Source organism: Cricetulus griseus, chromosome 5, assembly GCF_003668045.3.
Source record: "Cricetulus griseus strain 17A/GY chromosome 5, alternate assembly CriGri-PICRH-1.0, whole genome shotgun sequence".
Classification (NCBI taxonomy): Eukaryota; Metazoa; Chordata; class Mammalia; order Rodentia; family Cricetidae; genus Cricetulus; species Cricetulus griseus.
In genome coordinates, this window is record NC_048598.1 from 9,938,138 (window position 1) to 9,963,380 (window position 25,243).

At 49.8% G+C, this 25,243-nt stretch overlaps 1 protein-coding gene across 1 annotated transcript; it reads left to right on the forward strand.

Moving 5' to 3' along the window:
- Window positions 1-5,360: 5,360 nt before the first annotated feature.
- On the forward strand, window positions 5,361-10,887 carry Hlx (H2.0 like homeobox). The gene is made up of 4 exons (XM_035445625.1): window positions 5,361-6,471; window positions 7,167-7,346; window positions 8,059-8,243; window positions 10,039-10,887. Exons 1-4 carry the CDS (start codon window positions 5,886-5,888, stop codon window positions 10,519-10,521), a joined length of 1,434 nt encoding a protein of 477 aa, XP_035301516.1. The 5' UTR covers window positions 5,361-5,885; the 3' UTR covers window positions 10,522-10,887.
- The last annotated feature ends 14,356 nt before the right edge of the window (window positions 10,888-25,243 follow it).

Consider the following 25,243-nt stretch of genomic DNA (forward strand, 5'->3'; position numbering starts at 1 on the left):
GCGGTTCAGAGTGCAAGTGAAACACCATTTCCTAACAACTGTAACCTTGGACAAGCCACTTAACCTCTCTGAGTATCAGTTTCCTAAGCCCAAAACACCCTCTCTCCCCCACACCCTAGTGGTCCATTATTTTAAAGAGTAGGTAAGACGCTACCTGTGAACAGGGTAGTGTCATGTTATTGCTGGTGGATGACCGATTCCCTCACCCTGTCTGGTGACTTTTAACACATGACCTAAGGGCTTCCCATGCTGTTGGCAACAGGGAAGGAAATGGTTGAAGATCAGAGCCATTATTTCTTTGCAAAAAACGAAGTCGTCTTTCATCCCAACAGTGTTGCTGGTTCAGGGATTGTCCAGCAGGTGTCAGCAGAGGGAAGGGAAAGATGCCTGGGTCTGATGCGCTGAGACAGGGCTGGTGGAGGAGTCAGCTATGATTTCACAGCTGTTCCAGTTGTGGGGTGGGGATGCAAATTGAGAGCTCTGAGTGGGAGACACACGGTCGGTTCAGTCTACAGAATCCCTTTCCAGGGTCCTCACCCATCTCCTGTTTTTTTTCCCATTCCTGCCTCGAGTTTTCTTTTTCCACAGAACCTAGAAGCTGGCATGCCCTCAGTGACTTCCTTTCTGCAGCTGGACCCCACCTCCTAAAGTTTCAGCTTCCTCTCAAAATAATGCCACCAGGTGGGGACCATGCATGCGGCAGGTAGGAATATTTCATATTCATTCCATAACAGAGTCTTGAGAGCTGTGTCCTCACATGTGAATTAGCCCTACTATGGAGGTATGAACTTACTAATGAAGAGTGAGTTTGGGGTCCCTGTCTGCCACAGGATAAAAGCAGCTTGCAAAGTCCATTTCGGTTCTCTTTGCACTGTGTGTTTCCTTAAAGAAGTACTTCTCTGGAATGACTGTCCCTTCCCCTGAGTGGCAGGTGTGTTTTAAATGTAGTGTTATTGATTTAGTGTACCTAGACTTCCTTCTTTTCCCTCAACAATGAACCATTCAGATTCAATAATTCAGAAAACAAACCCAGCGTCTAGTAAATGGCTCATTCCTGGGAGCTGGCGAGCACACCTCATGATGGGCAAATGGTTTCTGGAGTACCAGATGGCCTCACAGTTTCTACCTGTCCTTCCAGGATGTGCCTTCACTGCAATTGGATGTGCTTGGATGCTAAGTTCTGTAGTGTGGTGGGCTCTACCCTAGCTCACCTGAGGCCTGAGGCATTTCTAGATGTAAAGATAAACTGGATAGAGAAGCCGATTTTAACAACAGGAGCAGGTTTCAAACTGCTTGCCTCTGCTGTCACTCCCCATCTCTAAAGGGAGTTGGGGAAAGCCAGGGGAGGGTGTAACAAGAGGGGGCAGGAAGAGAGACGAGTGTCTTCATATCTATGAAGTGACACATCCTAGAAACAGGAGAGACCCCCCCCCATCCTCCAGAAAAGGGCAAATGGGACCAGACCCAAAGGGCTTCGAGATTTGGGTGCCAGACCTACGGGATAAATAAAATTTAAAAGGGGGGGGGATCATGGTCCAGGAGAGGGTGGGTGATCAGAGAGCCCAGCACACGTGGAAGTGGGGAGGAGCATGTGGATTGTCAAATGGTTACAGGTGCTACAGGCTGCTGTTCTTCCCACCTCCTAGAAAGTCCAGTTTCCTCCAACCTGAGCAAACCCAAGGAGCTCAGAAAATGGGAGGCAAGTCTACTTGGAATACCTCCCTCTCCCCATAAATGTACTAAATTGTACTATCTAGAACCCACAAGGAAAAAAGTCCAGCATTCACCACTAAACAAGAGCTGGGCCTGAAGCCCATAATTAAACCTCGGCTGGTGGAGTGACAGGCATACCACACACAGGTACCCATTGGAGGAGCACACAGGTTCCTGGCTGGTGGAGTGATGGGCACACAACACACAGGTTCCAACAGTGTTGTCCATAGAATCTCTCAAATGCTTAAATCCAGGCTATGCTGTGTTTCCTTTCCCGCCTTTTGACTGCGGGTATATATTTCTTGGTCAAAAAAAACAAAACCAAAAACAAACAAACAAACAACAACAACAAAAAAAAAAAACCTGCGAGTAAGTATCCTGTTTAAAAGATTCTTTAAAGTGAACCGGAGAGGGAGTTCCCATGTGGAGATAGGAGTAACTTTATATATTACAGTCCCCAAATCCTTTGAAAGATCTGGCTAGTTCAAGCCCATCTGGAGTTATCTTCCTACAATAAGGAACACCACCATGCTCTCTTATGTATGTCCCTGGGTTTAAAGTAAGAATTTGCCCCTTTTGAGCACAAGAGAGAACTGAAAAGAGACCAGAGCTTTCTCTTGTCTGAGTATTGCATTGCATCCATTGCTTTCCTCAATCTTAAATGTTCAGAAACCACATTGTCAAATTATTAAGGGACCTGCGAAGACCTTGACTATTCCTGGTATTGTGAAATACTTTGGCTGTGTGTCTTCTCTGGAAAAGACAAAGGGGATAGATTGCACGTCTATAAACAGCAATCATAAATGAGCAAACGCCCCAGGCGCGGTAGTGCCTCCCCCCCAAATTTTGACCTTTTTGATAGACGCGTGAGTGTGAACTAAGTTCAAGTAATTTGATTTAATCGGGCTCATTTCTATCCCTGGTGGTTACAAGGTCCCCCGGGAGTCCACGCCTCTGCCCCTAGGGCCTCCCTGCTCAGGCAACAACAACTCTGGGCTAGTTCATTTCGCCACAGCCCTGAACAGCTCGGAAAGCAAAGATTAAAGGCGAAAGTCACAGCTGCATACTTATATTTTCATTGCTAGAGGGGAATTGATTTCCGTGCATTTATTTTGGAAGTTGTAATACAGAAGAGCGGATTTGCGTCACCACAGCAACTTGCCGGTGGAGATAAAGTTGCACAAATATTGAAAGGGGAAGTGCTAGGAGTCATTATAGAGTTTTTCTCCGGAAGAAATAAGGATTTCTGCAGTATCCTAAAATACTAGGGCCGCTTCTATTTTGAGACCAATCTCGCAGGCATATCCGCTCATTTAGTCCAAGTTTGAGCCCATCAAAAAAACAGGAGATGACCTGAACTCCGGCGAGCCCTGGGTTTCCTGCTGCTTTCTCGGTTCTGAAGGGTAGGGGGTAAAGAAGAGGGCAGTGTGCGGGCTCTCACCAAGGCGAGTGACCTGCAGGGGTGAGGCTTGGGCCTGGAGCAAGAAAGACCCACCTACCCAAAGGCTGCCTTTTTTCTTTTTCTTTCCCTTTGGCGTTCGCCCCCTAGGAGCTCCGATTAGGCCTTGGGCAGTGGGTGAGGCTGTGGCTGGATTGCAAAAATGCCGCTAGCCCGGGGGAACAGAGGATCTTTCCGAGGCGATACAGCCTGTTACAGCCGACCTGTGGGGAAAGAAGCCCTTGCAAACTGTCTAGCCTTTGAGCCGCGGGGCGCTCCTGGTTTCTAAGCGCCACAGATCCGGCTGTGGACACTGCCAGATACCTAGAGCGTTCGGGTTCTGCACTCACCTCCCGCTCAGCGGGTCTCAAACTGTGCAAGAAGGAAAAAGGGAGCCTTTTATCCCTAGGGGAAGAGGTGAAGGTGCAGGCTTCTAAGTTCTTTTTATCAGGGCCTTTGGTCTAGGCCGTTTACTGTCTGGACGTCTGCGGCCAAACTGGAATCGCAGCCGAATTACGAGGCTTCCAGAAAAGAAAGAATAGAGGAGCCTACACGCTCTCTCCACCGGGCTGGTGACTTGCTTTCCCTAAGCACCTGGTGAAATTAATGACACGGTTCTCTCTCACCTCATCACAGCAGAACTTTTAGCCAAAGTCTCACCTCGGTGGCCTTGTGCTCATCACAAGTCCACCTCCTGCTAGACATGACATCCGGCCCCTCTCCCCAAGGCACCGCTGCCCTCAACTGTCTATACCCCTCTGTCCCTGATGCCGGGAGTTAAGGCCAGGGAGCCTTTCGCGAGGGAGTGGGGCGCAGAGTAGAAATCGAGGGAAAGACAAGAAAGAGAGGAAAAATCTCAGTGGCTGTAGATTCTGTGACTGATTAGCCTTAGCTGATGGTTGTGGTCCAGGAGAAAGGCAACCGCTAATGATGACAATGTCGCTGAGGAAGGGCCACAAAGCTGCTAGACGTTAATTAACTCAGGAGCCCACTCCAATCCTGAACTGATAGTAGCCTAGCATGTCCCCATGCGTTTTCGGGTTTAACTGGTATCTTAGAGCTGAGGAGAAATAAGCATGCCTTGGAATCTCATTTAGGAGACAATTATTTGTACAATCGAAAACAAAAGATTTGATGGTTTCGTTATTGTCGTTATTTTATTTTCTTCCTGAAAATGTGCAAGAACAGCTCAGCCTGTGATCTGTTTGGGAGAGGGGCGGGGAAATCCATTCTGACTATAATTTAAAACACAACGAATTCTTAAAATAGAGATGTTGATGCTACAGAAAACTCCCGCTCCACATACCCAGAGTTCTAAAGACCCCGGCTAGAATGGAAGGCGCTGGCTGTGGCGGCTGGGACAGCGCCTCCCGCCAACAGGCCAAAGCGGATCCTGGAAAAACCGCCACCGAATTGAAAGTAGGTATTTAATCTCAAAGGCAACCTCTCCCTGGCACTTGCAAAATATCGGACCCACGTGACCAGGGTATGTGGTGGCCCCGAAGGGTGGCACTTCCTACAAGGTGCAGGGAGAGGACTCGCTTGCTGCTCTCCTGGGCCCGGTGAGAAAGCCCGTTTTGTTGTTTCCTAGGCTCGGGGCAAAAGTTTGGATGTGTCCAAGGGAGACGTTTGGAGCCATCTATCTTATTTTGTTTGAAAAGTCACTCTTTCAAGTTGTCACTGGAATGACATCTCAGAATAAAAATAATTTGCGGCCGGCCCTCCTCTGGCTTCTCTGAGAAGCTCCTGTGAGCTCGGAGGCAGACGGATTGCAGATTTGGGCCGGGATTCCGGGTTGCAGGGGCCCGGGAAAGATGGAGCCTTTGCCGAGGACACCAGAATTTGGGATAAATAAAAGCAGAGAGAAGAATCGCGTGAAAGTAGAAAATAGAAGGGACAGCCTACGGTCCGCCCGCGCGGTCTGTTCTGGGGGGATGAGGGAAACTGTTCATTACAGCCGAGCATGGGAGTCCCAGCGCTCCCCTCTTGAGACAGACTCCTCGCTCCCCGTGGCGGGTCCCCGAGCAGCAGGCCACAGAGGACAGCCAGAGGCCGGAGGAGCCGACTCTCCGCCCCTAAGCGGCTCCTAGGGACGCGCAGTGCTTAGCTCAGCCCACGCGGCCGCAGAAAACACTTTGGTGTGGCCAGGGCGTGGCTGAGGACGGGCCACGCCCCTCTTTCCCAATTCCCCTCCACTCCTGAGTCCCATTGGTCACATAGGCGTCCAATGAGCGCACGGATCAAGGTCCTACCCCGGGTCTGACTCGAAAGCTCCTGCCAAAACTTTGGGAGTTTTTAGAGAGGAGTTTTTTTTTTTTTTCCTTCTTCTTAATTTTTTTAAGCTAACGGATCATTATTGTTGTTTTAAATTTAGCTCTTAGGGCTTAGCTGTTTGGGTTTTTCTTTCGGTGCCGGGCCCCTGTCTTCCCGGCTTCTCCGGAGTAGCGGAGCGAGGCCGCGCCCGCCTCGTCGCTCCAGCACCCGGCTACCGCCTCCTCCCCGCGGGGAGCGCGCTCGCCGCGCCGCCTTTCAAGCCAGGCCAGGGGCCCAGGCGGTGGCGGGAGGCGACCGGGCCCTCGCCTCCTCTCTCGGTGGCACTAGGGCGCCCTGCTGGCCCTCGGCTTCAGTGCGGGCGGAGAACCGAAAGCAGACCGGGCTTGGCTGGGACACCGCCTCTCCCCGAGCCCCCACCCACTCACCCACTCACCCGGGGCCCCGCCAGGATCCTGCCAGGATGTTCGCGGCCGGCCTGGCTCCCTTCTACGCTTCCAACTTTAGCCTCTGGTCAGCCGCTTACTGTTCCTCGGCCGGCCCGGGCGGCTGCTCCTTCCCCTTGGACCCCGCGGCTGTCAAGAAGCCCTCCTTCTGCATCGCGGACATCCTGCACGCCGGCGTCGGGGAGCCCGGGCCCGCCGCAGAGGGACTGGTGGGGGCCTCCGCCGCCCTCACCGCGCACTTGGGCTCCGTGCACCCGCACGCCTCCTTCCAAGCTGCCACCAGATCCCCGCTACGTCCCACCCCGGTGGTGGCGCCTTCAGAAGTCCCGGCTGGCTTTCCTCAGCGGCTGTCCCCGCTCTCGGCTGCCTATCACCAACATCTCCCGCAGCAACAACCAACGCAGCCCCAACAACAGTCGCAGCAACAGCCTCCGCCTCCACCTCGGGCGGGCTCCCTGCAGCCACCGGCTTCAGGGACGCGGGTGGTCCCCCACCATAGCGGCTCCGCCCCTGCCCCCTCCAGCAAAGACCTCAAATTTGGAATCGACCGAATTTTGTCTTCAGAGTTTGACCCGAAAGTCAAGGAAGGCAACACTCTGAGAGGTACGTTCTGGTTGGGAGGCTTCAGGCCTCATAACCATGGGCCCTGGTCCCATGCGGGTTTTTGTTGTTGTTGTTTTGGTTTGGTTTTTGGTTTGGTTTTGTGTGCTTTTACACTTAAGGACAAATCGGTAGAATGACAGAGAAGAAAACGAATTGTAAGATAACTATGAGACATTTAAAACTCAGCTACTCTAAGTAAAAAGTGACTCTCGGATGCTTATACAGCACAGAACGCGTGTCAACAACCTGATCGCTGTAAACTTTTGCAAAAGTGGGTGGGTATAACCTGTCTTTTGAATGGCATATCTACAGAAAGACATAGGCCTTTCTCATAGGGAAATCTCGGCGTGGGGACATTTTGCATTTATTTGATTTCCAGTAAAATGCTTCCCAAGAATTGTGGGGAAGCAAAACTGCTAGTCTAAGCTCCGGAGGGGAGAAGGCAGAGGAAGGGGGCTAGCTAGCATCTTAGCACCATTTTATGAAAAGCTTTTTCTTGCTGGGGGGGGGGTAGACTGGACGTGGTTGATACAGGGGCGGTTCAAGCCCCACTCTTGGCGGCTGTCAGGAAACTGCTTCCCGTGAATATAGGGGTCTTTCTTGACTTCAATCGGATAAAACTGGATCAAGGGAGAAGGGAAGAGAGGGTATGAGCTTGTCCAACATGTAACCGACTCTTCTTTCCTGCCACCCAGATCTCACCTCGCTGCTAACCGGTGGGCGTCCTGCAGGGGTGCACCTGGCTGGCCTGCAGCCTTCGACTGGACAGTTCTTCGCGTCTCTAGAGCCCATTAGCGAGGCGTCTGCTATCCTCAGCCCCTTAAGCTCCAACCCAAGAAGTTCTGTTCAGCATCAATTCCAAGACACATTTCCAGGTAGAAAACTTCCCGAGTTCAGTCCGTGAATCTCTGAACTTAGTGGTCAGCCGCCGGGCCTGCCTTTAGAAATCTCGGTCTGATGCCGCTGCAAAGGGTCGAAACCCCATAGTCGGGGTAGGAGCCTCCCAAATCCTATAAGAGAAACTGAATGTTCTTTTTAGTGGGACAGTTGGAGAAGAGAGGGGAGCCAAGATAGTGTGTATGTGGGCCACTGGCCCTATTCTTTTCGTCCAGAGAGGGTGGTTTGAAAATGATCTCTCTCTCTCTCTCTCTCTCTCTCTCTCTCTCTCTCTCTCTCTCTTACACACACACACACACACACACACACACACACCTAGTTTTGCTTGGCTGGTTATACCCCTGGAAGACAAATGTGGAGGAGTGTGGGGCTGTCACTGGCAGGTCATTTAGGCCCCAGGGGCAGTTCCAGCTATTTTAGCATGTCTGGTGGCTGTGCATTTAGTTTATGCATCTCTCTTGAACGAATCCACGGTACAGTAGCCAGCTCTTCCCGGCTTTAGGCCTAAAGTCATCTGGGGGAGGGGGGAATAAAAATTCTTCCTTAGGCCATTCTAGCACAAGGGAAAGGAACTGGGAGGTGACTGTGAATTCAAAACACCTTTAAATATCCATGAGAGTCAGAGGTCCACAGACTGCGGTCACACTAACATTAACAGGGTCCTGAACCTCTCTTCCTGCTGGTTGGCAGGTCCCTATGCTGTGCTCACCAAGGACACCATGCCGCAGACATACAAGAGGAAGCGCTCATGGTCCCGAGCGGTCTTTTCCAATCTCCAAAGGAAGGGCCTGGAGAAGAGGTTTGAGATCCAGAAGTATGTGACGAAGCCAGACAGAAAGCAGCTGGCAGCGATGCTGGGACTCACCGATGCACAGGTAAGCCATTGGCTGGGTGTTCTCCCTCTGGCAGTAAACGGTAAACAAGGTAGATCGCAGGCCTCTTCCACAGCTTCTTACCTTCAGCAGTCAAAACACAACGTCTTGAATTTCGAGAGGCTTTGTGGTGTAGCAGCTCAAAGCCAGAGGAGAGGCGGGTAGGGGTGGAGAAGGAGGAGAGGGACGGAAAGAATAGCCCATTCCTGAAGATGTATGTCAACAATCATCGCGTGTTTATTTTGGCCAAGAGGCCAAAGAACTGTGGAGAAAAGCGAAAAGGCCACTAGACTGGAGTGCGCCTCGCTGTAGGAGGCAGTTTATTTCAGAAGAGATAAAACCCAGAGTCAATAGATTATTGTTGGTTCCTGCCTTCCTTCACTGGGTTGTGAAATCCCACTTGTGAGGAACTGAAAATATAATTTCAAACAGAATGACTTTGAATCGCCTTAAGACAGTGAGTGGGCTTGGAGCAGGCACAGTCCCACTTTTTAACAGCCCAGCTTCTGAAGATGGTGTCCTTGGTGATGGAGTTGAGTGAGAGAAAGAAAAAAAAGAATTTTTTAGGGTGTCCAAGAACATTTTTCAGTAGGTCCTGCCGATTTGATTAAAAAAAAAAAAGACAATAGGAAATCTATTGTCCTGGAACATTTTTTTCTTTCTCAATTTCAAGAATTAGAGTTTCTGTTTGCTTTCTTGACTACAGCACACTCTTGTTCTACATTTGATTGCTTCAGAGTTCCACGGAGCAGAAGCCTAAGCAGGCTGGTCTCTCTCTCTAGCTGCCTGGTTCGGACTTCTGTCCCCGTGTCTTTCTGTTCTCCATTACACAACACGCTTCCTCAGCACACAGACACTCGGGAAAGCCCAGCCGCTTTCCTCCAGCTGTGCATGGTATTTTTAAAGGGGAAGCTGGAACTTGTGTGAGTTCGTTCGCTCCCCCCAGGAGATCATATATTTATTTATATAGATTTTTCCCTCCATCTCTTCCCTGTTCCTACATAGCTGCACATTTAATCCCAGGATTTTTTGAGCCCCGGGAGAATAAGTTTGTCTCTCACAAAGACAGGGTCTACACCAACTCTTAGGTAAAAATATGCTAAAGTGAGCCTCCTTTAACCTAAAGCCCAGCAGGTACCCATTCTGATGGGATTAACTCATTGGTTTCCCCTGTCCTTTTATCCACTCCACCCTTAAAACAAACAGTGGTGGCCAAGGGCTGTAATCTGAGTACCCAGGAGGCAGAGGCAGGAGGATCTCAAGTTCAAAGCCAGCCTGGTTCAAAGAGAGAGACCTTGACTCAAAACTCCTAAGGGGAGGGGGTGGTAAGGTGAATTTTTGCAATGAATTGCTTTGGGTAGTGAATGCCTGGGGTGCAGGGTGTGTGTGTGTGTGTGTGTGTGTGTGTGTGTGTGTGTACAGAAGCTCTTCATAATGGCTCATCAAAACCTTGGCATGGTGTACACAATAGGATACATTGCAGTTTGGGGGTCATGGCTCCTTAATTTTAATCAGTCTTGTGTTTGGTGAGATTACGAAGAATCTACAAGAAATCCGTCCCTCACTTGTACCCAGGTCATTTTAGGCTTGAGACTCAAGGTCCACGTTAAAAGAATGTTCCTTAGTGGGTTGGGTGGGTTTCACCCTTTGATAACTCCTGGGTGTTTATGCTTAGCTTAGCTATAGTGTCTGGGTTCCGCAGGCGTAGCGAGCTTCTGCCCTGCTGTCTTCTCTTAGGGGGCCAACTCCAGGTGTAGGCAGCTATTTAATCTCGTGTCTCGTCTGATGTTGCACACAGGTGAAGGTGTGGTTCCAGAACCGCAGAATGAAGTGGCGACACTCTAAGGAGGCGCAGGCGCAGAAGGACAAGGACAAGGAAGCCAGCGAAAAGCCTTCAGGAGGAGCGCCCGCCGAGGGCGAACTGGAAGAGAGAAGTCCCAGCCGTTCCGAGGGCGAGGCCGAGAGTGAGAGCAGTGACTCGGAGTCCCTGGACATGGCCCCCAGCGACACAGAACGGACTGAGGGAACTGAGCGGTCCCTGCACCAAACTACGGTCATCAAGGCCTCCGCCGCGGGCGCCCTCATCACAGCCAGCGGCAGTGCGAGCGGTGGCAGCTTCAGCTTCAGCAGCGCCAGCAGCCTGGGTAGCGGCAACGCGGGCGCGGGTAGTGCCAACAGCCTTGGCGGCAGCTGCTCTGAGCTGCTCCCCGCGCACCAGCCCTCAGTCACCAGCAATCCCCAGAGCCCGGAGCCTGCCCAAGCCCCGCTTGCAGGTTTATAGACAGGACCTAGGGTACTTACGGCATGGCGTGGCATGCAGCTTCCCCAACACTGGCTGGAGTTTGTGCCTACTTTAGTTGGTGGCAAGGGTCGCCAAGGCGGGAGACGCCAAGGGCAGCTTCTTGGGGGTTCGTACCCTTTTTCTTGCTGCCTAGGCTGCCTGAGGCCTATAGCTCCCAAATGACAGGAAAGTTTTGAGGTTCCCCCCGCCAAAGAATTCAACTGTTCTCCCTACCGAAGCAGCTCACACTGTGAAGTGTTTGACGGAACTGTTCCTCCGAGCACCAGGGGTCTTGGCATAAGGACACGCTGCACTTAGGAGTCCTTTAACTTGTAAATAAAATGTTTACTACGGTTTGTAAAAGGCCTTTGGCTTGCGGGCTTGCTGGGGTATTGATGTTGTTAAATACCAAAGATGGGGGACCAGTACCTTAGCCCTGATACGCAGCAGATGGCAACAGCTGCCGAGAGGAAAGAAGCCCCAGAGACAAAGATGGAGACACCCGCAGAGCCCCCTGTGTGGTGGTAGAGGTTTCACTCGGCACCTATGACTGCCCGGGTGCGAGGCCTGCAAAGAACAAACTGTAGGCTCTTAGGCCTGTTCTGCAGATGGCTTCCCTAAGCAGGCTTGGGATTCAGTGAGCACACAAGCGTGCGTGCGTGCGGCAGAGCTGGAATCAGGTTAGGCACAGCCATGCTCCCTAGGCCTTTGCTATGTATGTACCCAGCCTGGAGTCTGGGGGCTGTACCACTGCAACTGCGCAGTGTCTAGGTAGGGAAACCCAAAGCAGTATCTCAAGAAAAGGACAGAAAGGTCACAATAGTTAGGGACTGGAGACCAGGTCTTCAAAGTGCCAAGGCCCTTGTTTTAAAGAGGCCAATGTAATTGGGCAGTAATGAGGTGAGTTTGAATGTTAGACAAAGGTGAAGCCAGATGTGGACCTCCTGGCCCACGCTTGTCCAGTGAGTTTAGGCAACATACTTACCACTCCTCCCCTGAACCCAGATAAAATCTTTCTGTGCAATTCTTCCACTGAAGGCACCCACTACAGGCCTTGGGGAGTTAGGAGTCAGTGCCCATTACTGTAGGACACTTTAATGTAGCCACGAGGAGGATGAATACTAGAAGGCTTTTCTTTTTAAATGTGAAGGCCTTTTCTACAACCAACAACAACAACAACAACACAAAGATATCCTCAACCATTTTTGGAACAGAGTAGTGCCAGGGCACAAGCCCTCGTAGAGACACAGCATCTAATTCCTGGAACTCCTCCCGCCCAAGGAAGGGAGAAGTGCTTAGGCCTGGAATCCTTGGAGGCATTCTTCTTCTGAAAGAACTGCAAAGATTGGGCTGCTCAGTTCGAATCTTGCTAATCTTCTTCACATTATCATTTCCTGGAGCTGGTTCCTGGATTCTCGCTCTGGATCTGTGGTCCAGGCTAGAAGGAAGAAGACAGATTTCTTTCTTTCTATCTATCTATCTATCTATCTTTCTTTCTTTCTTCCCCCCCTCTCTCTCTTTCTTTCTCTCTCTCTCTCTTTCTTGCTTTCTTTTTTTTTTGAGAAAGATCATAGAGAAAGCAGTTGAGGGAAAGCAAGAATAAATCAAAATAGACTGTCCCCACTAGGGATCCAATTTAAAGGGGAATGGTGAACTAGCTATTATCCCTAGTTACTCACAAGATTTGGGTGTCATGGGCAGCCCCTACAGCAGCCCCTGAAGGTGGGGGTGTGACGGTGCCCCCCAAGTTTTCCATTGGGGTGTACTTCTCAAACTTTAGTATTCGCCCCTGTACCTCAAGTTTGCAGCCATTGCCTAGTTTTGTCTTTTCTAACTCCAAAAATACTTAAAACCTGGAATCCAAACACTCAAAAGACATGGGATTCTGGCTTTTAAGAGAGCAGAGCCCGGATATACCCACCTAAGCTTGGAGGAGTGGGGCCTGTCTGGGGAGAGACTGGGAGGGGCCGGTGCTCTGTGCAAACTTCCCAGCATCTCGGGCTCACGGCGCCCCTTCCCCAGCTCTCTCCTAACACCGACGGCAGCAGCTTTTCATCAAGGCTTCTAGTCTTAGTAATGGAAGGAAAGAAACCATTGTTGGGGTAAGGTAATGGTGTGCGTTTTCGGGTAGAATTTCGGCTTTTCTTTTTTTCTCTCAGATTGGGCGAGGGATCCGCGGGAGCTGGGGACGAAATTACCCAGGCACCCATCACCTGCAGGAGGGTGCATGGAAGTCCCACCTGGAGTGGGGAGTCTGAAAGTCGGGTGGTGCTCTAGGGTGGCCTGAGGCTCGTTAGTCTTTGCTACCCTCTCCCCCTAGTTTCTGACTATTTATCTCGTGAAACTCTCGCTTCCACCAGCAGCCATAATGTCACAATCCCTGTAAAATTTCGTTTATGTGAAAAAGGGCAGCTGCAGAGAGAAGCCCCCAGCCCCCGCCCCTGCCCCCGGCAGGCCGCTGGACCCAAGGCTGCCTTTCGGGGCCGGAGCCGTATGGTTTTGTGGCGGAGGCTGCTTGCTGGGCTACTGGGGTCTTTCTGGAAGCGCTTGATCCCAGCCTGGGCAGCCTGGGGTTGAGGTTTCTGAGGCGCAGAGAAAAGAGTGGAAGATTTGCAGACGTTAGACCTCTGGCCTGGTTGGAGTCTGGAGGGGTAGGCGAACGAGGGTCCGGAGCCGCACAGAGCCAAATGCAGCCGAGCTGAGCCTTTTCTAGGGCTTATGCCCGCCAGAGTCCCTCTTCTAAGGCTTGTGGTCCAGACTCCAAGCAGTACTCTTTGAACAGAGCGGGACTTTTCCTTACCCTTGCAGGAGTCCCCTCTGTGAAGAGCCGATTGAACCACAGTACCAAAGCCTCTGAAAAACATACGCAGAGGTGACTTTCACTAGGCAGAAGAAGTAGGCGCCTGACACTCAACCTCCACCCCTACACACACACACACACACACACACACACACACACACACACACACACACACCAGGGACAGAAATACAGATGGGCACAGAAACACTACTGTCTGTTTTAACACCGTGTGTGTGTGTGTGTGTGTGTGTGTGTGTGTGTGTGTGTGTGTGTGTGTGTGTGTGTTCCATTCTCTGAATGGCAAAAGGCAAAAGAAGGCGAGGAGCCTCATACCACCTTATTCTGCCTCTGTGGGTGGGACGCTGGTCTCCGTAGCTTTTGTCTGGCGCCACCTTCTGCAGACAAAAACCACGGAAAAGCAGATCCACCTTCTGCGTTTGTGGTCCTCTGCAGAAGGGGGGTAGGGGCTCTGGATCGAGGAGTATGCCACCGGCTCCACCCCGCTTTCCAGCCCCACTGGGGCCAAAGCTCTCAGGCTCTGAGCATCGCGAAGGCCAAGTCTTTAAGGAAGATTCTAGCAGACTGGGCCAAGGATAGCACTCCCTATCTTCACACACTCCTCACCCCTACAAGGGTTGCAGGAAGCTGTAGCTCCAGCTCTCACAAATCCCCGATCCCCTCCAAAGCCCGGAGGGTACCAAAAGAAATCCCAGGAACTCTGGAATCTTTTCTCTGGCTGTTGCCCCTCTCCAGCCCCATGACAGGCATGGTGGCTGGGTCAGACTGCACCAACGGAAAAGGCAAGGTAATATTGTTAGTCCCAGGCAGGCTTTCTTCTAGGTAGCAGAGATCCAAGAACCCTGAAATTGGGCCCAGGCTCCTCTGCGCAGGCAGCCTCTATTGCCTATTGAGGGTCCTCAGAGGTAAGGTAGGAACCTCGGTCTTCAGCAGGGGATGCTCTATACCGCCGCCGCCCCGCCCCGCCCCCCCATTAGAATTGAACATTATACTTTATGGCACTTTAACCAGTTCAGGAATACGACTTCCTTTTCAAGCTATGACATCTTTAAGCAGACTGCTGGGATAGACTTGGGGCAAGCAGCAAAAGAGGTGGACAGTGGACACGCCCTCTTTCCATCCAAGTTCCTTTTTGTCTCCTCACCTCTTTGAAGAACAGGTGGAGATATTGGGAACTCAGGTTTCCCCCTACCATATAGTGACACTGCACTGGAGAAGGCCAAGGGGCCCCTAAACATGCAAGACATTGCATTCTCACTTCTTTAGCCTCTGGGAGGTAGAGTAGGCTACACATCCCTCACTTATGGTCCTTGTGGAGAACCATGCTATGTTAGAGAGGGGAGTTGAAAACCTGAGTTTAACAGATCTTCATCACCATGGCATTTTCAAATGTCTTGATATTACCCAGGGTCCCCAAGGCAAATGGAGGCTCTTGTATGAGGCATTCCCTCATCCTCTGGAGAGTCCAGCCTGCTTTCCCAGAGTGGGATGCACTTGGTAAGGTATCTTCTCACTCACCTGGGTTCTCACAGAGTGTCAGGCTCTCTCTCCTCTTGCAGGCAAGCTCAGGAGTGTTGGGTCCTGGAACCCTTTGCTTCCTCACCCTCCATCATTTTAGAAAAGATAGATGGAAACAAAGATAGTGTTTCCATACTGTTATTACTTCTGATGCTCCCATTCTAGGGATGACACAGGTGACAGGAAAAGTAAAGACATTTGTTCAAGATCACCTGGTGAATGAATGCCAGGACCAGTGTGGACCTTGGGACTCTCATCTTTGGAAGAAAGCAAGACCATGAGAGCTTTCTCCTGATAGGCCTGACCAACAGAGTCTGACCCTAACCAAAGCTCATCGAATTTTCACAAAGGAGAATAATAGTCTCAGAATCATAGGCTAGGCACTCTGTCCCGCACCCCTTCTTCCCTTGGGTGAAGCAGGGGTGGAGATGGTGGTGGAGTGTGCCCAAAAGGTGGCCGGCTGGGATGTCTGCTGGTTGCCACTCTGGTCCCCCCCCTTGCAATGTCCCAGGCTGTGCAGCAGTTGGGCTCTGAGGGTCCCGCCACTCTCTGTGGTGTCTTTCAGCTGTCCTGTGTCATCTCTGTTATTCTGGGCAGGAAACAGAACTGCAATGGTACTTGAGGGTACTGAGGTGCCAGCGCTCTCTCTCCATTTCCCTCCCTCCCGTCCTCCCTGACCTCACATTTAACTTCAGCAGCAACAGATAACAGGCTAAAACCCTTGGTGTGGTCTGTGGAAGACCTCAGGGTTGTTCTACTGAGTTTTCTCACCTTCCTTTTAGCGTGGTGGTGGGTAGGGTAAGTGGTTAGTGCATGTAGCTGGGAGCCAGCGCTCTTGATCCTAGGCCAGTATAGGAGGATCCAAATTAGCCCCAGAAGTATCCATTCATTCATAAGTTGAGCAATTAGCTGCAATGACCTTGAAAAATTCATCTAACCATTAGTGTCAAGTTCCCCCCAACTCTATGTACAATGCAAGTAAACGAACCTAAGTCACAAATTGCCACGAAGACCAGTTGCATTAAAAAAAATAAAAAACTTCAAAGAGGGAAGTAGCCAGTATACAATTAGACACAATCTATTCTTTTATTATTGTTTATTTATTACCGTATTTGTTGAGATAGCTGTTAATGTTTACACAGTAGTCAAAAAAGAAATGGAGATAATTCATATTCACCCAGAAACTAAATCATCTGAAGCTAATGAAGCTTATGAATACCAGGCTACTCTGTCCAAATGTTCCCTGGAAATCTTCTAAGACTTTGAGTGAATGTCAGGGTCACCTGTCCCCATGGACAGATCTCGAGTCCCATACTCTAGGAGCAGTACCTGGTGCTGCACATAAGACAGGCATTTGGTCCAACCCTTGTAGGTGTAACTGGGAGTTTGGAGGGGAAGATGCTGGAGTTTTCTGACACATGATTTGATGGAGGTTAAAGCTAGTCTGGAGTCCCAGGAGGGAAAATTACGTGCCTGCTGTTGAAATATATCAGGACAAATGGCACTTTGAGAGTTTTAAGATCTTAACTAATAGCAAGGAGAGGGTCAACACAGAAAACAGGAAATTAATTATATGGCTTTCAAGGGTGAAAACACCCTCAGATGGTTATGACAATGATGGTGATGATTTGTGGTGCTGGGATTTGAACCTAGTACCTCATGCTTGTAAGGCAAAAGGTCTACCCCAGGAACCCCATGGGGTCTCTGCTAAGAGGCTGAAAAGTCTAGCACTTAACAAAGTACTTGGTGCCCTCAAAGTATTTACCGGAGAAATGAATATAATTATTGTGGCTCTTGTCTTTAGTACGAACGAGTTGCATACCCAAGAGCAAGCCAAGCGACATGGCAAGGAGTCGGAACAGCAAGATGCTAGGGACCTTGGGATGCTGAGACCACCACAGGGTAGTCATGGGAGAGTACACAGGCAGGGCTCTGGGTACCCGGACTGGTTCACTTATAGTTGGGTACCCTCGAAGATCCTTGGTCTCACCTTATAGGTGGACGCTGACTATGGAGCTGTTAAATGATGTCCGAGGTCAACCTCCCTCTAGGTGACCAAAATAAGAGCCAGGACAGAAATCTAAAAGCTTCGCTTCTTCCTCTGATCTGAGAGCGCTGGACCCCGAGGGAAGACTCTATCTTCAAACAGAGGAGTAGAGCAAGGAGCCTTGTTGGTCACCCTCAACTAGGTAAACCCAGAGTGATGGCCCAAGCCGGTAAGGACAGCACGCAGGAGGTGAAAGCAGGAGGAGCAGAAGTTCAAGGTCCGCTTGGGGCTAAATGCCGGCGATCCTGTCACATTCGCCTCACCCTGTTTTTTCTGGTCTGGAAGTTTCAGCCTCACTTTGATTTGATAGGGCTGTTTATTTTTATTTCTCTGAATCTGGGAGAGGTGCTAGGCTCCCAGCCAGCACAGTTCTCAGCGCGTTTTGGAAGCGGGAGAAGCTGAGCACATGAACTAACCGGGAACTGGGCTCTTCATCTAGCAAAGCCCACGTGCATCTGTCTGTACTCAAGGCCATTTACTAAGCTACAGGCGGCCCCAAGCAGTTTCCAAAGGAGCAGACATGCCTTCCCGGCCCAGGGCTCAGATCACATTACCGGACAGGTTCTCTGTTTTTGCCTGGTTTGTCACTGGTTCCAGGCTAGGGGATAGTTCCAGATCCTCGGCAGTGCCAGATCCTCAAGCCTGGAGAAAGGCTTCTAGTCCCTAGCAAGCTAGCAGACCGCGGTGGGTGCGCTAGAGACCACGGTGGGTGCGCTCAACAATCTAAATCCGGTTCCCTCGGGCTGCTCTTCTGTTTGTAGGGTACTTTGTCCTCTTTGAGGCAGTCAACGTAGTGCTCGACAACTCACATCCGGGGCCCTTCCTCTTCTCTAGCAGCTCCTGCAGCTCTTCCTACAACTCTCCTAGGCCTAGATTCTCCTTTAAGGCTGGGGTGGGGGGGCACCTTAAGGAGCAATAAAAGCAGCAGGCCGACTAAAGACTCAATTTGTGCAATCTTGAAATCAATATTTCACAGCACAGCTCAGACATTGCCGACTCTCCTTTCTTGACTCGCTGTTTTTCCAACCTGTTCATGTCTCCAGCTCCTCCCTCTTCCCCAATCTACTCCCAGCCTTCTGGCCTTCCTTCCCTTCTGAAAGGGTTCAAAGCTCCTATTGAGGTTTTAGGATGCACCCTCACCTTCTGCTGTGTTCTGGAATAATGTAGAGAAGGTGTGTGAGTGAAGGAGCACCCTGGGCTAATTCCCAGGGTGGTGCAGGATAACCTGCAACCAACAAGTATAGAAAAGTGGCCATTTCAGAAAGCTTATTTAAAAACTAATGGGTGTACACAATTCCTAGTGGAACCCCTCTGCAGCATCCCATTCTCCCCAGAGGCATTGTTGGAACGGTCTAGATACCTGGGCAACCTGCACCCTCAGCACCATTGATTAATGGACCAGCCACTCCAGCTGCAGTGTGCTCCTACTGCTACTGACTCTGTTACACACCAACCCCTTTTGGGTTGGGAGCAACTCGTGTCTGGGAATGGACAGATGGGTGGATGTCTGTTCGCTTAGCCCAAGCTTTTACCAGCTGGAAACTGGAAATTTCTTACCCATTTCCCTGCATCCTGGTCTCCTGCCTTTTCCCTGTGAAAGACATGTCACAAGAAAAGCAACCTCACCTTTCCCCTACCCATGCTCTCCTATTAACCTTCTCACTCCAGCTCCATCTCTACCACTCCCTCAGTAGACTCTGCAACCTAATGCAGATGGATGAGAGATTCGAACCAGATACTGAGCAGGATCATAAACCACACCCAGCTCTCATGGCAACCAGAGGGCATGGGGTCTGTGAATCTACAAACTGTTTAATTAAGCTGTTATCCCTAGTACACCATTACGCTGAGTGTTTGAAATCACCAGTGCGGTGTGTGTGTGTAAAGAACCGAGGAAAGGTTGTCGGAGGCAAGTCTGCAATCCCAGCAATCATGGAAGATGAGCAGGGAGATTTGGAAATGGACGCTTCCCTGGGCTACATTGTAAGACCCACCCCCCAAGGACAACAAAAACAAAACAAAGACATTCCTCTCCCTGTTTCTAAGTTTCTTGTCCCAATCCCAGAACAAGGGAACTTGATGATTCTCCCTTCGGAGAAGGGGGAAAAAAAAAACAAAAACAAAAAACCCAAGTCGAGCTTTGTTTTCTCTTTTTGAATTATTTTGGTCATTATTTCAAACACACACTTTATAAACCCGAGTGTAGATTCAATGCAACTATAGGAAAAACTTATTCTTTTGGTGGCAGTAGTGTGTGTGTGTGTGTGTGTGTGTGTGTGTGTGTGTGTGTGTAACCCAGAGACACTTAGGCTTGTTCTCCATCACTAAGCAACGTTCCCAGCTACTCTGAGACATCCTTAATAAACGATGAGCTGTGGCATCCCCTGGGAAAGCGACCTCTAGCTGTGTCCTGTACAACGGAATGAGGAAAGAGCCCACAGCAAGGACATCTATTAGCAAAGGACTGTTTACTGTGAGCATGTGTGGATTTACAGTATAGGAATGCACGCAGCGGTAAAAGCCGAAGACCTTCCAGGCTCCTCCCTCTTCCCCACTCATCTGGTCTCCACCTCCTCCCTGCCACCTCCTTCTCACTCCAAATCTTCCCTCCTAGGTAGGTAGTGTCTGGGAGCTTCCTGGAGGTGATATCCAGAGTCCCAACGCTGTGGAGTTCTTGCAGCGGCAGAGAGACAGTTGCACCGCCCGGCTCAGGGTTGCTGGGAGGACCTGAAGCGCTTGGCCGCACGCTGCAGTTTGCTAGTGCCGGAGGAGGGGGTTGGAACTGAGAGACCTCTGAGCGCCACGCCGGGTGGGGCAGGGAAATTTATGGTGTGTATACACTTTCTGGCTCCAGAGCCCTGAGCACAAGAAAGCCCGAAGCCCTGGGAGTTCCAGGCCCTAAGTTGGGGCGGCGGCGGGAGCCACCGCCACCTACCACCTATGGTGTCCAACCAGAGCTTTCCATTCTGTCACTTTGCAATTACCCTCTTGGAGGGAAGGCTGAAAAACTACATTCCAGGCGAGAAGTGGTCGCACACTGCACAGCCCTGCTGCTCCGGGACAAGCTAGGGAACCGGAACAGTGGTCCTTCCTGGGGAGAGGGGCTTGTCGGTACTGGCTGCAGTTGGGTACTGCGGTGTCAGGGTGGAACTCTAGGCCCAGCGACTGGCCGCATGGTCCACAGTGAAGACAGGTTACCAGGCCTGGAATGTAAGGCCCTTGCTGTTTTCCTATTAAGATCGTGTTGAGACCTAGACTTGAGAGGCTGCCTGGACCACACAGACGCAATTCTCATTCGTGGTTTCAGTAAAGAATAACCCAAAAAATCAGGGAAGGTGCGAAAACTCCGTGGGCCTTCGTGGGACAGAGGCTTGAGAATCGGGTCTGGGCCAGAAGCTCGTTTGAGACCATAGAGGTCCCATTTCATTTGGCCAGACTGATTTTGGAAAGCCAGCCCAGTGTGGTTCCCGATCGCTGCCGGCACTCCAGTTATTCCATCACAGTAACTGCACGCACTAAATTGGGATGTCAGCTCGCGGTAGACTTCTTTATGCACACTGCCCTAAAGATGGTGTGGCGGCAGTAAAGCCCCCTACGGTTGAATTTACAGTACCAGTCACGGCTTTCAATTTGTTCGAAATGAAGTGTTGCGTGCCTATGTGCTGGGCACTGTTCTAAACTTATATTTCAATGATGTGATTACTTTTATTGCCCTCGTTTAACGGATAGGTAAATTAGACTAAGACAGTTAAATGAACTTGCGGACAGACGCAAAGTAAGTGGAACCGGGAAGAGATCGTATCTGTCTCTCTGTCTCTTTGTCTCTCTCTACCTCTGTGTCTGTCTCTCTCCTGCCCAGGTTACCTAAGTCTTCCACAGTAATAATGAAACAACTACTTCTGCCAACTGTTACTAAGACTCAAGCAGGCGACAAGGAGCTGAATTACAGAAGCGCTAGGGTTGCTTTAATTATTCAGGTCACTCTGCTCAGGGGGCAGCGAGCTTCTTGGCTCTAGCGCTGGGAGTTCTGAGCTTAGAGGGTCAGCCAACGCAGGTGGTCCTGCAGATAAAGCGAAGCTGTTTAGCAATTACCCCCGGGGCGTGCTAATTGAGTCTGCCTGACACCAGCTTTGCGCTCTCCCTTCGCTTTGATTTACTGTTGGGGTCAGGCCTTTGCGTCCAATTGCACTACAGGAACTCGGCTTGCTTGAAGCGAGCGCTCAGGATGCCCACGGCCACACAGCTCCAAAACTATACCCGAATTTTCTATTTTCTATCTTTTCTCGGATGTCATTTAGTTTTTCTCACGTAGCCCAGTCTGGCCTCGGACTTGTTTTGCATCCAAGGATTGGCTTAGAACTTTTGATCCCTTTGTCTCCACCACTCACCGAAGTGCTGGGATTTCAAGCAAGCCAGGTTTATGCTGAGCTGGGAGTGGGGCCCAGTCGATTTTTAATTTCTTAATGTCTTTACTCTGCGTGAGGCAGGTGGCGAGTTGCCTACCTGTTTGGCTGCTCCTGGAAACTTTTCTTGGGGTAATGGGGTACAACTTGGAGCTGGCGATTTATTTGGGGCAAGTGCTAGGGGAATAGGGTGAAGGTTATGAGGGAACGGTGGGAAAGAAGAGGAAGGGAAATTAGGGAGGAGGAAATCATAACAATAGGTGGGATTTTGAAGCGTTTCTCACAGAGCGGCGGAGTTGATACACTGTTCGGCTGGGCCATAAATTAATAGATTTATCCCTCAATCAGGGAGAAGCAGTTAAGATATTCTTGGCTTCGTCTGTGGGAAAACAATTCCTTTGATTAAGTTGCCCCAGAAGACCTCGTGAAGCCCTCACTGACGGGCCTTGAGAGGACTTCCCTTTCCTGTCTGCTGGAAGGAGGAGAGCAAGGTGAGACTCCAGGGAGAATGCCTTTCCTTATTGTCCAACAGTTTGATTTTGACTTGAGGAGCTTACTACTGTTTCTCAGTTTGATCTCCTCCCTCAGGATTTGGGGACTCAGTGGGCTGAGTCTCCACAGCCAGCCCTGCCCTCCTTCCCTCCAGCAGACCGTAAGGACCCAGAGTGAACACTTGGCCTCTCTGTGTTCCGCCATGCACCTGGCATTGGTGAACCAGGGCCGCGGTGGTGGCCAAAGTAGACAAAGTGGAAGGAGACATCCCCTACAGGGAGGGTGACAGACCCCCCCCCCAGGAACTTGGCAGAGAACAGCTCTGTCAGGCCCCCAAGACTCACAGTGTGGTCTCTGCCCCTCCCCCATCCTTTCAGAGGATCCCTGAGGTCAAAATTATTTTCACAGTAAAAGGTTATTGCCTTTTCCACAAGTCTCCCAGGGGCCACGTTTGTAGTGGTGACATCATAATGCGTACATTAAAATGTTTTACAAACGTTTCAGTTTTTTTTTTAAATTTTACTTTGGTAAAATGCTTTTTAGAAATAGGTTTTCATATTGCAGTATACCTGTTGTAGGACTGTTCAGATTTACTTTAACACGAAATGAAAAATGGATTTTTGTCAACTACGGCTGCCATATTTGAATTGCTCCATAGCCCCGTGCTATGGACATAGTGTTTGCTACCATAGCATTCTACTGCTAACAATGTATAAAAGTAGATACAACCACACAAACACCAGGTACAATCTCACACTGAGAGGCAGAGGCAGTCAGATGAGGAATTTGAGATCTGGGCTACATGGTTAGTCTGAGGTTAACCTGGGGTACCCTAGAGAGATCGGTTTCAGACAAGCATGTCATGAAAACAAGGACAAAAACAAACCTCTTAGTATCCACTGTCACTTTTACAGACATTCTGAGGTCAGTGAAGTTCAAGACCCTCACTTCGGAGTTTCCTTCTAGCGGAGGAAAGAGGCTGTGGGGATTGTTCTAAACTTACTGTGGTTGTAAGCGTGGACTGCTTTTGTTACTTTGTAATCGTGGACTGCTTTTGTTACTTTGAATTCTAAGCTTCGGTCCAGTCTTGTTTTGAAATTGAAACTAAATCTTTTTCATACAATATATTCTGATCACAATTTCTCCTCCCCCTCTTCTCCCAGATTGTCCCCACTAATCCACTTTTTAGAAAAAAATCCAAACAAACCAGAATAGAACAAAATAAACAGAGAAAACAAAAAAATGAAGAAAAAATATGAGAAGCACATACACAGGCTCTAGAGAACATGCCCACATAGAAAACCCATACAAACATAATATCTGAAACCATGCACTCGGGCGCACACGTGCACACACACACACACACACACACACACACACACACAGACACACAGACACACACACACACACACACACACAGACACACACACACTTGTACATGTGAAAAAGATCAGTAATATTTAAAAAAATTCTCAAAATGCCACTGGGTTTGTTTTTGGGGGCTTTGCTATCTATTGCTGGGCATGGGGCCTGTTGTTGAGTGTGGACTGTGTACGCAGGGAGATGCCATTGGAGAAAACTGATTTTTCCTTTTTGAGAGGTTGTCAGTTGGGGATAACCAAGCTTCTGTAAATATGACCAAAATAGGGGACTGGAGAAATGGCTGAGTGGCTAAGAGCACCTACTTCTGTTCCCAAGGACCCAAGTTTAGTTCCCAGAACCCATGGCAGACAATTCACAGCTCCAGGGACTTCAGTCTCCTCTGGCCCCTGAGGGCACTGCATTCATACCTACATATAAACATAATAAAAAAAAACTCTAAAAAATGAGGAAGTAGGAACAGTAGTAATACTAATAGCACCTTCTTTTGGGTTGTTGTGAGGGACACATTACGTAACTAAGTAAAATAGTAACCATCCCTTTGTTTAGACAGAACCCACATTAGCTGTTACTACATACATAAAGGGTGACAATAAGGTGTACCCATATAGTTTAGCATTGTTAAGGGAGTCACATTATAGTGTAACAATATTCAGAACATTTTTATTTGTCAAAGCTGGAACTCTTCCATTAAAAAGCCTCATAAGCCAGGTGTGGTGGTCCACTGGGGCCAGCTTGGTCTACAAAGTGAATTCCAGGTCAGCTAGGAATCCAAAACCAAAACCAACCAAGCAAACAAAACTACCCATATGGGATGCCCATGAGGCCCCCACCCCTCACAGGGGCACTGTGGATGGTTAATGGGTATGTGGGGGGTATAGGGAATGGGGGCGGGGTTCGGGGGATGAGGGGGTGGGAGTGGGGAATGGGAGTTGGGGGGAACCTATAAAGGACCAAACTAGGTCCTCTGACTGTTGGTGATAGTTGTGTGGCTCGGGCAATTTGTCTGGTCACTGGTAGTGGGACCAGGATTTGTCCCTAGTTCTTGAGCTGGCTTTTTGGAGCCCATTCCCTATGGAGAGATACCTTGCTCAGCCTGGATTCAGGGGAAAGGGCCTTGGTCCTGACCCAAATGATGTGACAGACTTTGCTCTCCCCGTCGGAAGCCTCACCCTCTCTGAGGAGTGGATAGGGGATGGGGTATGGGGGATGTAGGGGGGGTGAGAGGAGGGAAGGGAGTGGGAACTGGGATTGATACGTAAAATGAGAAAAGATTGTTTTAAAATAAAAAAAAATGCTGAAAAAAGAATCAAAATTAGTCTCTTAAAGTAGCTGGAGTAGTTGGCAAAGAACAGCCAGATGCTAATGATGTAATCAGGTCTCACCCTTTCCCTGAAGTGCTGAGCAGACCCTTGGGTGGCTTTGGGGTAACCGCTAATCTTGGGTCTAGAGAGGAAGTGATGGTTGATGAGGTGGGTCACTGTGTCACCACGAGAAGAGGGGTGGGGAGAGAGGGAGAGAGACTAGTTCAGGAGACAGTAAATCAGCTGTGGTGGAAGATGAGAAATGTCTCCACAGGCTCAGGTCTTTGGGCATGTGATTCCCAGTAGGGGGTGCTGTTTCAGGCCTTCATGGAAGCTTTAGGTGGTGCAGGCTGGCTGGAGGAAGAATGTCACCATGTCACCGAGGATGGGCTTTAAGGGATTGTAGCATCACTCTACTGTCAGTTCACTCTGCTTTGTTTGCAGTTCAAGAAATGATTCCTCTCAGCTTTCTGCTTCCTGCTCACCGTGTTTTATCACAACAGAAAAAAGTAACAAATACACTAATTCCTTTGCTGTGGTTGCTGGAGAGCTTGAAGATCCTATCTGCTGGGTAATTTGCTGCAAATGTCCAGGGGTAAGGCATGGATTTGGGGTATGAAAATCAATTTTGCATCCTCTCCCTTCTTGTGTCCGAACTCTGCTCCTTTTCTTCCTTCCTTGCTTCTCTTGCTTTATTTTAAATCATGTCTTTGTGTCCTCATGTGGTTCCTACTGAGGCCAGAAGAGGGCATCCAGTCAC